Here is a 15,320-nt window from a genome sequence, read left to right on the forward strand (position 1 = left end):
CTCCCTCCCCTCCCTTTCTCTCCCCTTTCATCCTCTTCCCTTTTCTCTCTCTCTCCTTCCTCCTTCTCCCCCTTCCCTCCCTTTTCGCCTCTCCCTCTGCCCTTCTCCCTCCCCTCCTTTCTCTCCCCTTTCATCCTCTTCCCTTCTCTCTCTCTCTCCCCTTCCTTTCTCTCCTCTTCCCCCCCTTTTTGCCTCTCCCTCTGCCCTTCTCCCTCCCTCTCCTGGGCCTTCTCCAGCAACCCAACCTTCCCAAACGGGCCGAGCGGAAATGAGGCAGGCAGCAGGCAGGAGGTGGGCGGAGGGCGGGCGGAGAACCTTCCCCTGGAAGAAGGGCCCGACTTGCGCCGTTTGCAAAAGAAAGCAGCCGCCGGCCTCGCCCCGACGCCGCCCAGGCCTCCCCAAAACCCCAGAAAATCAGGTAAAACAAAACAAAACCCGAGAGCGCCAGGAAACCCGCTGCCCCCCCCCCGCTTGCAAAAGAAAAGAAGGAGGGGAAAGTTGCAAAAAGAAAAGGTTACCCCGGAATAACCCCGCTTCCCTCGTGGGTGCAGCGTTGCGTGGGAAGTGTGTGTGGGGGGAAAAAAGAGCCGATGGAAGACTTAGGGTAGAATAACCAGAGTTGGAAGGGACCTTAGAGATCTTCTAGTCCAACCCCCCTGCTTAAGCAGGAAAAAAAGAAGAAAAGGTTAAACGGAGGGGGAGGTTTATCACGCAATCGGATGCTGTGTGTGTGTGTGTCCACAAATCTTAAAAGTGGTCCAGTTTGAAGACCTCTGAACTAAGCCTTTCTTTGAATTGCCTCCATTCTCACGCGGGTTCCTGAAAAACACGCATCGGCCCGCCCACACTCGAAACGGCAGAAGATCTCCTGGTTGAGCAGGGGGGGGGGGTGGACTAGAAGACCTCCAAGGTCCCTGACTCTGCTCTTCTGCAATTCTCTGCAAAAGTCTCCCACGCGTGGCTGGAGGCCAGGCCGTCATGTGTGCGTGCAGACAGAGACTTAATTTAAAAAAAAAAAAACAACCTGCAGAAATGCAGGATCGGAATCGATCCTTTGCAAAGAGATGGATTTTTTTTCTCCACCCACGCGTGACCCAACTCCTAACCATCCTCTAGAATCAGATCTTGATTTTGCTGGCTTAAGAGCTTTAACTTTCGGCCTTGGAAAGTCCACCCATCCGCTTCCGATCTTAAAACATTTAACAAGAGTTGGAAGGGATCTTTCAGGTCATCTAGTCCAACCCCCTGCCCAAGCATCTACATCTGCCTCTGCCTAGGATCGAACGCACAACCTCCTGATTGTGAGGCTAGGGCTCCACCTCTAGCTTGGTTTTCCCTTGATGGCGAGTTGCACTTAACCAGGATTGCAGCAGGGACCCATCCTGGTTTGTGGGATTTTTTTGGGCCCCTCTAGCTGAAGGACCGAAGTCCAGGAAAGCTCAGCTGGCTTTCTTTCTTTCTTTCTTTCTTTCTTTCTTTCTTTCTTTCTTTCTTTCTTTCTTTCTTTCTTTCTTTCTTTCTTTCTTTCTTTCTTTCTTTCTTTCTTTCTTTTCTTTTCTTTCTCTTTCCCTTTCTTTCCTCCCGATCTCTCTTTGTCTGTTTCTTTCTTCCTTCCTTTCCTTCTTTCTTGTTTTCCTTCTCTTTCCCTTTCTCTCTTCCTTTCTTCCCTCCTATCTCTCTTTCTGCCTGTTTTTCTGTCCCTTCCTTCTCTTTCCTCCCTCCCTATCTCTCTTTGTCTGTTTCTTTCTTCCTTTCCTTCCTTCCTTTCCACTTCTTTCTTTCTCTTTCCTCCCTATCTCTCTCTTAATCTGTTACTTCCATTACTCTCTTTCTGTTTCTTTGTCTGTGAAGGCCACAATTGGCTTTTTTCAGGCTGACGCCGTGGCGTGCATATTTTCCAATGAGACAAACGTAAGACCGGAAAATTCATTTTATTACAGTTTTATCAGAATATTCAGACCAAAGGAATTCCTCTCATGGAAAAAGAGAACCCGGAACTTTAGCTTGCATCCCTTTTTACAGTTAATATAACAAAGAAAAATGAAAGAGGAAAGTTGATAGGACAGGACAAAAGTCACCTCCCCTTTGCCTAGGAAATCAATGACGTGTAGTCAAACATGTCACGTATTTGCATCCAATGTTCATTAAAATGAGATTTGGCATCTGAAGGGGCCTAAATTGTAAGGCAAAAAGGTTGTTCACAAAAGAGATAAACCAGACAGACAAACTTTTTCTTATATGGAGCTCCTCTCCAGCCAGCTTGATCAGTTTAGGAATGTTAAAAGCTAATAAACCTGAACATCATTTTAAGAGAGAGAGAGAGAATAAATCAAATTACAATACAGAGTCATTATGTTTGTTAACGAATTACAAAACCCACGCCATTTGCCCCTCACTGTTTTTCTGTCTCTTTCTCCCTTCCTTCCTTCCTCTCTCTCTTCCTTTCTCTTTTCTTTCCTCCCTATATATCTGTCTCCATTTTTCTGTCTTCCTTTTTTCCTTTCTTTCTTCCCTGTGTCTCTTTCTGTCTGTTTTTCTCTTTTCCTTCCTTCCTTTCCCTTCCTTCCTTTTCTCCCCGTGTGTCTCTTTCTGTTTCTCTCTTTTCCTTCCTTCTTTCCTTCCTTCTTCTCTTTCCTCCCTTTGTATCTCTTTATGTCTGTTTTTCTCTTTTCCTTCCTTTTCCTTTCTTTCCTCCCTATATGTCTCTTTTGGTCTGTTTTTATGTCTTTTCCTTCCTTCCTTTCTGTTTGGTATTGGTATTGGTATTTATTCAATTTGTAAGCCGCCCTATTCCCCGAAGGGACTCAGGGCGGCTGAACAAAAACCAGGGGAAGGGGAAAACAGATACAGAAAGTAAGACAAACAGGACAGTGATTCAACAATTTAAAAAACACAGCAAGCACAGCAAATTCGAGTAGTGGGTGGGGGGGGGGACGGGGACTCAACCCCAGGCTTGCTGGGACAGCCAGGCCTTAACGGCTGTCTGTCCAGAAGGCCTGAAGGGTGGCGAGGGTCCGAATCTCCACGGGGAGCTCGTTCCAAAGGGCCGGAGCAGCCACAGAGAAGGCCCTCCTCCAGGTGGTCGACAGCCGGCATTGGCCGGCAGATGGAATTCAGAGGAGGCCTAATCTGTGGGATTTAATGGGTCTATGGGAGGTAATTGGCAGGAGGCGGTCTCTCAAGTACCCAGGTCCAATACCATGTAGGCCTTTATAAGTAATAACTAGCACCTTGAAGAAAGTTTTCCTTTCTTCCTGCCCTATCTCCCTCTTTCTCTCTCTATCATTCTCTCATCTCTCGCTTTCTCACTTTTCCCTCCACTGCTGCAGTTGCGACCCTCCCACTGGATTTCAGGAAAGCCCCTAACCGTGTTTGCTTAGCTGCAAAAGAATTTGATTTTGCAATTTTTCTCTCAAAAGAGAGAATTCTGGGACGGTTCTGAGTGACAAAACAGCCAAAGTATTCCCTATTTTGTTTTGTTTTTTTTCCTTTTGCAATCTTCTCCTTTAGCTTCAATACACTTTTTTTTTTTATTGCTTCCTGCATGTTTTAATCCCACCTGAGGGCTTTAGGAGAACTTTCCTTCCAGGATGAATTTTCAGATTGCAAAGTGTTGCTGTGTGTGTGTGTGTGTGTGTGTGTGTGTTGGGGGCGTGGCTTTCAGAATGAATGGAAAGGTCCACCACGAAGATTTCCCCCCTCCCCTCCATTCATCAGATTGGGCAACAAAAGCACTGTTGAGAAATTTCAGATAAATCCTTAATTATCCCAAAAAAATGGAAACCTTTTCTGTTGCTCAGGTGAAGGTTGGAGTTTTTCAACTGGCAGATATATTTTTTAAAAAATGATCCAAACATCTGATTAGATTTCCAGCAATTCTTAAGAGAATTTTAATGCACAAGACTAGAATAATATATGCACATTTTTAAAAAAACAAAACACCTCAGTTTTCTGTGATTATAATATTTGGAATACAGGAAGTTCTCAACCCACAACAGATTATTTACTCACTGTGACCTTTATAGCGTTCCTTTGGTCACGTCAACATTCAGATGCTTGGCCAGACTCATACTTATGACGATGATTGCGGTGTCCCTTTTGCAACCTTCTGACAAGCAGATTCACTTAACAACCCTGTACTAACTTATCAGCTGCAGTAATTCACTTAACAACTGAGGCAAGAAAGATTGTAAAGGGGGGGGCAAACTTCACTTAACAACTGTCTCGCTTAGCGACAGAAATTTTGAGCACTGTTGTGGTCGTAAGCTCAGGACTTAACCTGTACAGTGCATTTTGGGTTCTTCTTTCAATCGAATTCTTAATTTTTGCACTTCTATTGCTGCGTCTCAAATCCTGCAAACTTTTTTTGACCGGCTTAGATCCTAAATTGTATTTCACCAACGTTTTATAAAATGAGACGTTTTGAATTTTGGGCGCGAAGAGATTTCTCCGGGGAGTTAGGTTTAAACCCAAATAAATAAATCGAGACTGGGCAGGTTTTTATCTTTGCCTTGTTACAAATGAATCCTGCAACCTGAACAAGATAATTAACTTCCCACCAAGAGCAGGTCTGGTGATTTCCCACTTCATAAAAATAGACATTTAATAACAGAGTGAAGGGAGAGAAAGCTGCACTTTAATCTTTCTGTGTGGTTGCCCCAGACATTCAGTAAATCCATTTATTTATTTAGTTTATATCTCACCTTTATTATTGTTTATATAAGCAACTCAAGGCAGTGAAGGAAACTAATGTCTCTCTTTTTGCACAATAATAACCCTGTAAGATCGATTAAAAGAGACTTAGTTGTTTAGCTGGTTTTCAGGCCTAAGACAGGACTAGAACTCACAGCCTCTTGGTGATTGGCCCCAAATCAACCAATAGGCTTTCATGTCTGAGGGAGGACTAGGACTTACCATCTCCTGGTGATTGGCCCAGTAGACTTTCATGTCTGAGATGGGACTAGAACTCATCATCTCCTGGTGATTGGCCCCAAATCAACCAATAGGCGGGACTAGAATTCACTATCTCCTGGTGATTGGCCTAAAGCAGTGTTTCTCAACCTTGGCGACTTTAAATCCTGTGGACTTCAACTCCCAGAATCCCCCAGCCAGCTATGCTGGCTGGGGGATTCTGAGAATTGAAGTCCACAGGACTTAAAGCCGCCAAGGTTGAGAAACACTGGCCTAAAATCACCCAGCCGCCTTTCCTTCCTAAAGCAGAACTAGAACTCACTGTCTCCTACTTTCGGGCCTGGTGGCTCGAAATTGGCTCTCTTTTACGATCCCTTGCAAACTTTTTTGGGTAACAGATCTTTCTGCAAACCATTTATATGGTCCTGCTCCTTCGGTAGAAGTGACTGGGCCATAATGGGATTTGATCTCTTCTCAAGACCCCTGTTAAGCACTAGCGAATTTGAAATTTGGAGCCGCTGGTCCAAATTTGCTGTTTGTCGAATCCTGCGTCATCTGGGAATCGATCCTTGGCGTTTTATTTGGAAAAGCTTACCCAAACGATGGGAGATTTCTGCAATCACAAAGGGTCTCCATCGCCTTGACCACTTTGAAGGCTTGTTGTAAGACTTCAACTCCCAGAATTCCTCAGCCAGCAATATAATCCCAAATAATTCAGATTCTTGGGATTTCTCCCGAGGAGACGACAAAGAGAGGGGCATTTTTTTTTTTTTTTTTTTTTTAACAGAACTTTTTTTATTTTTCTTTAAAAAAAAACACAAATATGTCATCATTTGTCAATCATTAAAACATTGAAGTACATTTTTTTTTTGTGTACCCCTCCCTCCCTCCACCCCCCCACCCCCCCTCCTCCTCCCCCCCCCCGACTTCCCAGAACCCGTACACGGTATAGAATTTTAACTAACACAGTCTAAAATCTATTGAGAAAAAAGAAATAAAGAAATTAATGACATTCTAGATTGACCTTAGCTTCTTCTTACTGAACTAACTTTAAACAATTTAAATCATTTCTGATCTTAAGCATAGGCTAACTGGAATTTCTTAGTCCCGTATTTATTTTGTATATAATCAATCCATTTTTTCCAGTCTCGTTTATATCTCTCATTTGAATGATCTTTGAGATATGCCGATATTTTAGCCATTTCAGCTAAGTTTGTTACTTTCAATGTCCATTCTTGAATTGTAGGCAAGTCTTCCTTCTTCCAATATTGCGCCACCAACAGTCTTGCTGCAGTTATCAGGTGCAGAGTCAAATTGGTCTCTACCACTGTAAAGTCAGTACATATACCTAGTAAAAATAACTGAGGACTAAACTTTATCCTTCTTTTAAAAACATTTTGCATGACCCACCATATTTTTATCCAAAATGCTTTAACCTTTTGGCAGGTCCACCATATATGATAATATGTAGCATCGAGAGAACCACATCTCCAACATTTAGGCTGTACATTCGGATACATAGAAGCCAACTTTTTAGGATCTAAATGCCATCTATAGAACATCTTGTAAAAATTTTCTCTCAGATTTTGAGCTTGTGTAAATTTCACATTTCTTACCCAGATTCTTTCCCATGTATCCAACATTATTGGTTCCTCAATATTTTGAGCCCATTTTATCATACAATCTTTAACTAATTCTGTTTCCGAATCCATCTGTATCAATACATTATATATCCTCTTTATATGCATTAAGCTTTGATCTCTTATTTGTTTAAACAAATTGTCCTCAACTTGAATAAAACCAATTTTTTGATCTATTTTCCACCTAGCCTGTAATTGCCCATACTGGAACCATGTTTGAACTACCTTCTCCTCTTTTAATACCTCTAAAGATTTTAATTGTAATACCCCCCTTTCCGAGGTAAGAAGCTGTCTGTAGGTAATTCTGTCCTGTTTTTGTGCTGTATTCATATTTTCAATTGCGTGTCTAGGAATTGCCCACATGGGTATCTTGTCATTTAATTTATATTGATATTTCTTCCAGACCCGCAATAAAGCATTTCTTAAAATATGACTTTTAAAGTTCTTATCCAATTTTTTGTTGAATAACAGGTAAGCATGCCAACCAAATACCAGATCGTGTCCCTCAATGTTCAATATTCTATCATTGGTTAAGTGAATCCAGTCACTAATTACAGATAATACCACTGCATCATAATATATTTTTAAATTAGGTAGTTTCAGTCCTCCTCTCTCACGTACATCTTGCATTATTTTCATCTTTACCCTCGGCTTCTTTCCTGCCCACACAAATTTGTTGATACCCTTCTGCCATTCTAAAAGGTTCGCATCTTTTTTAAGTATAGGTAACATTTGGAAGAGAAATAAAAATTTTGGTAAAATGTTCATTTTCACTGCCGCTATCCTACCCAGCAAAGATAAGTGCAATTTCTCCCATTTTTTCATCTCTGTCTGTATGCTATGCCAAAGTGGTTCATAATTATGCTTATATAATTTCCCATTTGAAGTTAAAATGTTAACTCCAAGATATTTAACTTTTTTAACTACCTCACATCCTAGCATCACTCCTAATTCTTCCTTTTGTTTAATATTCATATTTATAGCTAATATTTTGGTTTTTCCTAAGTTTATTTTAAAGCCCGACACTTGACCATATTGATTAATCATATTCATTAAAACCATACTAGATTCCTGCGGTTGTTCCAATATTATGACCAAATCATCCGCAAAAGCGCGGACTCTATATTCTTGCTGCCTAATCTTGATCCCTTTTAAACCATCCAAGCCCCGTATTTTATTCAACAATACTTCCAAAGTTATAATAAACAATAATGGGGACAAAGGACAGCCCTGTCTTGTACCTTTTCCAATTTGAAAAGAGTCTGTTAGACTTCCATTGACTATAATTTGTGCTGTTTGCTGTTGGTATATTGCTTTAATTGACTGTAGAAAGTTATCTCCTATCTGCATTTTTTGCAGTATCTTCAACAGAAATTGCCAGTTAACTCGATCAAAGGCCTTCTCAGCATCCAAAAATATAAACGCAGCAGGGATCTGGTTGTTCTTTCCCAAATATTCTAATGCATTAATAATTAATCTAACATTACTTTTCATCTGTCTCCCTTGTATAAAACCTGTTTGGTCCGTGTGTATCAATTGTTGAATGACCAACATTAACCTATTTGCTAATATTTTAGTAAAAATTTTATAATCTACATTCAGTAATGAAATAGGTCTATAATTTTTGGGTTGAGTAGTATCTTGTTCTTCTTTGGGTATCAAAGATATAAACGCTGTCTTCCAAGATGGAGGGACTTTACCTTCCGTTTGAATCATATTAAATAATTCTCTAAGAGGTTCTACCATTTCTAACTGTAAGTTTTTATAGTAAACCGCTGTCAAGCCATCTGTACCTGGTGCTTTCCCTAACTTTAATTGCTTAATTACCTGCAGGATTTCCCCGGAGGTTATTGGTTGATTCAATTTTTGCCTGTGTTCTTCTCTAACTGAAGGTATTTTCTCTTTGTCTAAATATTTGTCTATGTCTAAACCATTAATTTTATCCCCTTTATACAGTTCTGTAAAAAATTCCCAGAAAGCCTTTTGAATCTCTTCCTGTTGAAACACCTCCTTCCCTCTGTAAAACAGTTTAGATATATTTCGAGTTTTCCTTTTTTTCCTAATCTGATAAGCTAACCATCTGCCAGGTTTGTTTGCATTACAAAAAGTATTGTGTTTTGCATATAATAGATTAGTAGCCACCTGGTCAGAGATCAACATGTCAAATTGAGATTTTAATATGTTAATAGCTTCCTTAACCTTTGTATCGTCTGGGTTCATTGTTAACTCCAGCTCTTTTCTCTTAATTTCCTCTTCCAGTTCTGTTCGTTTTAACCCTTGCTTATTTCTATGTGTTTTATTTATATTCATCAAAACTCCTCTCATATACGCTTTGCTTGCGTCCCATACAAATTCCATAGATGTACCCTTATTCATATTCAAAACAAAATATTCAGATAATAATTTTTTACAATCATTAATATACTTTTCATATCTAAATAAGTTTTCATTCAATCTCCAAGACCTTCTTGCCTGCACTACCCTTCCCAACTCCATCCAAACTGGATTATGGTCAGAAAGGACCCTAACTGCAATCTTTGTTTTCTTGACCCTAGAAAGCAAATCGTTAGTGGTTAGGATAAAATCAATCCTTGAAAGTGATTGATGCCTGTCCGAGAAGAAAGTGAAGTCATATTCCTCTGCATTTCTTTCTCGCCAAATATCTCTCAATTCAAAATCATCCATAATGTCAAAGAAAGATTTGGGTAACTTTGCTCGCATCTTGGTATTTAGGCGGGAAATCTTCTTATCTCTCTTAGTGTCTATCACTCCATTCCAGTCACCCAATAGTATACAGGAACTATAGTCCCACTGTACTAATTTAGCATGAAGATTTCTATAGAATCTATCTTGCTGTTGATTGGGAGCATAAATTCCCAAAAGTAAAGTCTTTTTCCCTTCTAAGATTAAGTCTAAAGCAATATATCTTCCGAAGGGATCTGCTTCTATTAATTCAGCTTTCATATCTTTTCTTAAGTATACAACTATACCATTCTTCTTTTCCATAGCAGAAGCTGCAAAATGTTGACCAAGTTTTGAGTTGATCAAATATTTTTGATCAGTTGACTTGATATGAGTTTCTTGCAAACAAATTACATCGTTCTTAAACTGTTTGAGATAATGAAATATTTTCTTCCTCTTCTGTGGAGAGTTCAGTCCATTGACATTCCATGTTAAAATCTTAGTTGTCATTTTTGGTTGGTTGAAGCATTTTTAGAGCTTCCTGCACGGCCTGTTTAACCTTAGGTCTAGCTCCTCCCATTGCTTCCAGATTTGTTGTTGTAGATCCTTGATCGATGGCCGATGATTGTTGATGCTGTTGCTTTTTAGCTTGTTTCTCCATACGTCTAGTAGTCGTGCGGCTAGGTCTTGGTTCCATAGCACCTTGCACTTCTAGAGAAGGAAGATGCTCCATCTTGTCTGATGGTTGTGTAATTTGCTGTCTATCCTGTCTTTCTTGTGGTCTTTCTCTGGGTCCAGATGGTGCAGGGTGTCCGGCCTTCAATATATTATAATAAAAATCTCGGGCTTTCCATACAGAGTTGAGGCGGTACCTTTGCTTATCAAATGTAAATATGATGCCAAATGGTGCATCCCATCTATACTGTATCTGACGCTTTCTGAGTTCTTCAACCAAAAAAGCGTAGTCTCTCCTGGCTCTTAACATTGGAGGTGGTATCTCTTTCAAAACAACCAGGTCTTGACCGCCAATTTGAAGCTTAGTGTTATAAGATGCTTGCAGTACCATATTTCTAAACTCTCTTGTAGTAAAATATATAACGATGTCTCGAGGAAGCTGCTTCTGCTTTGCCAGCCAGGAGTTGACGCGGTAAGCTTTGTCAATTTGCCAGCCTTGATTGGTCCCTGGTCTTCCCATCAGGCGGTCAAAAGCTTCCGATAGGATCTGTTTCAGGTTCTCCTGTTTCTCCTCACGCAGCCCCCTTACTCTTAATGCGGACTCCATTTGTCGGTACTGTATCATAATAATTTCTTTTTCAGCATTTTCCACTTTTTGTTCCACCATCTCTGTTTTCAATGTCAAGTTAGCATTGGCATCATTAAGAACCTCTAAAGTATCTTCCACTCCAGAAATATGTTCTGTTAATACAGTTACAAGACTCAGCATGTCGTCTCTAATTTTATCAACCTTAGCCTCAAATTTCTCATACAACTCCTGTTTAAGTCCTTTTATTTCACTTTTAATTTCATTTTTAATTTCTTCTTTCATTTCTTTTATTTCCTCTTTTCTCTCCTCTCTATTATCTCTAAATTTATCTTCCATTTTAATTGTCTGTGCATTAAGAGCCTCTCTTAGATTACTCAGAAAAAATTCTTTCGTTAACACATCCCCAGCAGGGGGCGTAGGAAGCGGAGGCTGCAGCTTTGTGCCAGGCACTGAGAATGTGCCCCTGGAAGTAGAGGGTGACGACTTCAAGTTAATATTTGGTTTTGAGGCCATTTCAAAATTTATCTGCCTGCAGTTAATAAAACTCTATTGCCTAAATAAGCAGCTTTAAAAAAAGAGGCTTTTATTTTGAAGTTTAAGGCTTGGCAAAACTTTCAGTGAGTAAACATTGTAACAAGACCATTCAGCAGATTCATCACCATTTAACTTCCAAATAAGCAAGGTTAATAAAGGAGTAAAATTCTTCTATTGTGAAACCAAAACAAAAGATAAGCAATCTCTCTTGTTTTGAATTCTTTTGAGGATTTGCTTTGTCTAGCAAAAAGTGTTCGTTATTACCGGAGAAACCAGGCTGCTCGGCGCCATTTTAGAAGCCTCTGAGTAAATAATTTTTCGGAGGAGAAAAGAAAAGAAGCTAAAATGTTGATAAGCAATTAATGTCCACAGTGAACGGATCCAGCTCGTGATAAGAATAAATTAAACAAAACTTTGATCAGAGTGGGAGAGACCTACTTTATCCTGCGCAAGGCAGTTTGAAGTTCCCAGCACGGACGGCCGTTCTGCCTTGGGCTAGCCCCCCTTTCCTTGCAAGCACAAAAGCTGCAAAAATCGAAGAGCATTTGCCAGCAAAACAGTTTCTTCTTTCCTTCTTGCCTGAAGGATAAGAAAACCTGATAAGACGTCAGATGGAAGATCCTCTAAACAGGTACGTAGCCAGGAATTCGGAGGCAGCTGATTTTTTGCTGCTTCCACCAGTAGGCTCCTCCCAGGAAGTCAAAGAGAGGGGCATTTTTCAGAGGGCGCCCAGCCTGGAGAAAATGGCATCTCTGTAGGCTGCACCAGCCTGTTGCTATTTGTGTATTGGCAACACAAGTGTGTAAAGAGCCAACATTGGAATGCCCTTTGAAGTGGCAATTGTAATGACCTTCGGACTGGCATTCTTTATCGGTTCCTTAGAGCAGTTTTGCTTTTTCATTACACAGCGAAGATAATAACATCTTATCTTCTATCTATATATTGTATTTTTTCGGAGTATAAGATGCTCCAAAGTATAAGACGCACCTAGCTTTTGGGAAGGAAAACAAGGGGGGGGGGAAATCTGCCTCTGCCCTCCTAGCAATTTGCCTCCTTGCAATAAACAGAAAACAGTTCAGGCAATATACACTGTGTGTAGTGTTACATTTCAGTCTATACTTCTACAGATGCTGTTGAAATTGAGGTGGCTTTCTGGAAGTATCTCTTATCTCTGCTATTTAAAAGAAGATTACAATAGCCCTGGGCCTCTTCAGATCAAGCATTTATTCTAAAAAGCTTCTTCATTTTGTTAAGCTGTCTAGAACAAGAATAAAGCAGTGTATAAAAAAATAAGTCTAATAATTTGAACATTCTATAGGCATTTATAGTGGTTCCACCACAAAACCGCGGGGGACAAAATCGCGCTCGACGAAAGCGCGCATTTGACGTCATCACAGCGCAACGAAAACATCGCGCTGTGATCGAAAAATGTAAAAATAAAGCGAAAACCTTACCCTAACCCCCCCAAACCTAACCCTAATCCTAACCCTTAACCTAACCCTAAATCTAACCCTAAACGTAACCCTTAACCTAACGCTAAACCTAACGCTAACCCTTAACCTAACGCTAAACGTAACCCTAACGCTCTAAACCTAACCCTAACCCTAACCCTAAACCTAACCCTTACCTTTATGTGAATCGGCTTGCTTTAATTTTATTTTTATTTCAATTTTTAATTTTTTTCGTCGCGCTGTGATGACGTCAAATGCGCGCTTTCGTCGAGCGCGATTTTGTCCTCCGCGGTTTTGACGGGTCACGTTTATAGTTATTGACTTACCTCCTTGCACAAAACAGCCTGTTTAAGTTTAGCCTGATTAGAAGGGAAAAAATCTGCCTTTGCCTCCTTGCAGCAAACAGCTTTCACTTTCACTTTGATCAGCTGTTTCAGGCTGCATGGATTGCCATAGCCTATAGCCACCCCCTCAAGCCCCGTTTTCTCCTTTTGCTGCAAGGAGGTAAATTGCTGGGAGGCAGAGGCCAAAATGTGGAGGCTGGTGGGTGGGAGGAGCTACATCCAGTGCATAAGGCGCATCCAAATTTTCACCCTCTTTTAGGAGGGAGAAAGGTGTGTCTTATACTCCGAAAAATACGGTATATAACTATGACTATGTGTATGTTCCAGCATAACTCTGGAACGCCTCGAGCAATTTCAAACAAACTTGGTAAACAGATGACTTACTCTCTGGAAAAAAATACTGTGGGGTTAAGATCCCTCGGGTGTATGTGTTCTGTTAAGATACAGCCTGTTGTGCCCTCTGGAACGAGCTCCCTGTTGCGATCCGGATCCTTACTACCCTCCCGGCCTTCCGCAAAGCCACCAAGTCCTGGCTGTTCCAGCAGGCTGGGGGGAGCTGAGAAGCATCTACCTCCACAGAAATTGTGAATGTTGGTTTTGTTTTTAATATGTTGTCTTTGTCTCATTCCCCCCTTTCCCTTGTCTTTTGTGAGCCACCCGGAGTCCTCCGGGAGTGGGCGGCATACAAGACAAATAAAACGAAACTAAACTAAAACGGCTTCTACTGTACAGTAGAAGTGCAGTGTACTGCAGTGGCGTTGCCATGGTAACGACTTCACAGTACTCCAATGGTACTCCCTCTGGTAAGGGGGAAAATCCAACATTAGAAATTACATTTGGTCCAGACATTTCCCCCTATAAATATTCAAAAGCATGTCATATTTCAAGTACTGGTAGCCCTCAACTTACCAGAATTCATTTAGTGACCATTCAAAGTTACAAGGGCACGGAACAAAGTGAGTTACGGCCATTTTTCACACGACCATTGCAGAATCCCTGTGATCACCTGAGCAAAATTCAGACATATGGCAGCTGGCTCCTATATATGACGGTTGCGGTGTCCCGGGGTCCTGTGACCCATCTTTTGCAACGTGAAAAGTCAGTGGGGGAAGCCAAATTCACTTAATGGCTATGTTATGCCTTAGCAACTGCAGTGATTCACTTAACAACCGTGGCGAGAGCTGATCACATGTCTCTGGGTCAGTTTCCAAGCGTCCAAATTTTGATCCCGCAACCTTGGAGATGCCGCAACGGTCGTAAGTGTGAAAAACAGTCCTAGGTCACTTTCTTTCATTGCTGTTGTAAGTTCGAACAGTCACTGAATGGTTGTAAGCCGGGGACTGCCTATTGTGTAGATTAAGCTGTTCCTCTTGTTTTTTCCTAGTCACTAACTGGAGATGTCCGTCCCGGGAAGAGAACTGGCTGAAGAGCAGGTGAAGAAATATATTTATCGCAACCTACACATGTTCCATCGCGTCCAAGTGAGCCAAATGATCCACTTGCCGTGTTTCACCGAAACAGACCGGGTAATTATACAGTCTTTTTACACACACACACACACACACACACTTTGTGTAAAAATTGGGGCTGTTCTGGTAAACAGTTTTGAATTGATCGCAATAGCACTTACATACCACTTCACAGGGCTTCACAGTCCTCTCTAAGCACTTTACAGAGTCAGCCTCTTGCCCCCCAACAAGCTGGGTCCTCGTTTTACCCGCCTCGGAAGGATGGAAGGCTGAGTCAACCTTAAGCCGGCCAGGAACGACCTCCTGGCAGTCGGCAGAATTAGCCTGCAATATTGCATTCTAACCACTGCACCACCAGGAAGAAGAATGAGAAAGGGAATTAAGAGAGGAAGGAAGGAAGGAATGGAGCCAGGAAAGAAAGAAAGAAAGAAGGGAGGGAGGGAGGGAAGGAAGGAAGGAAGGAAAGAAAGAAAAGAAAAGAAAGAGCAATAGAACTTAGACTTATATACTGCTTTGCGGTGCTTTTACAGCCCTCTCTAAGCAGTTTATAGAATCAGCCTCTTGCCCCCAAACAATCTGGGAACTCGTTTTACCCGCCTCGGAAGGATGGAAGGCTGAGTCCACCTTGAGCCGGTCAGGATCGAACTCCTGGCAGTCGGCAGAATTAGCCTGCAATATTGCATTCTAACCACTGTGTCACCAGGAAGGAGAATGAGAAAGGGAATAGAGAGAGGGAGGCAAGGAAGGAAGGAAGGAAAGGGAAGGGGAAGAGGAATAGCTCTTAGACTTATATACCGCTTCACAAGCCTTTACACAGCCTTCTTTAAGCAGTTGCTAAGTGAATCTGGCTTCCCCATTGACCTTAATTGTCAGGGGGTGGCAAAAGGTGATCACATGATCCTGGGACATTGCAATCGTCATAAATGTGAGTCAGTTGTCAAGTATCTGAATGTAAATCGCGTGACCATGAGGATGCTACTAGAATGGTCCTAATGCCGTGATGGCGAACCATGGCACGCGTGGCA

General features: G+C 41.4%; 1 protein-coding gene across 1 annotated transcript in view; it reads left to right on the forward strand.

The window, feature by feature from the left end:
- The first annotated feature begins 268 nt into the window (after positions 1-268).
- Positions 269-15,320, forward strand: part of MAVS (mitochondrial antiviral signaling protein) — a 28,386-nt gene continuing 13,334 nt past the window's right edge. The window contains exons 1-2 of the mRNA XM_087723935.1: positions 269-418; positions 14,211-14,352. Coding sequence (XP_087580061.1) covers positions 14,224-14,352 — 129 coding nt within the window. The 5' untranslated portion in view covers positions 269-418; positions 14,211-14,223. The remainder of the gene's footprint in view (positions 419-14,210; positions 14,353-15,320) is intronic.

The sequence above is a fragment of the Thamnophis sirtalis genome, unplaced genomic scaffold (genome assembly GCF_051295495.1).
Source record: "Thamnophis sirtalis isolate CommonGarterSnake01/CBP01778 unplaced genomic scaffold, rThaSir2_p1.2 scaffold_10, whole genome shotgun sequence".
NCBI classification, from domain to species: Eukaryota; Metazoa; Chordata; class Lepidosauria; order Squamata; family Natricidae; genus Thamnophis; species Thamnophis sirtalis.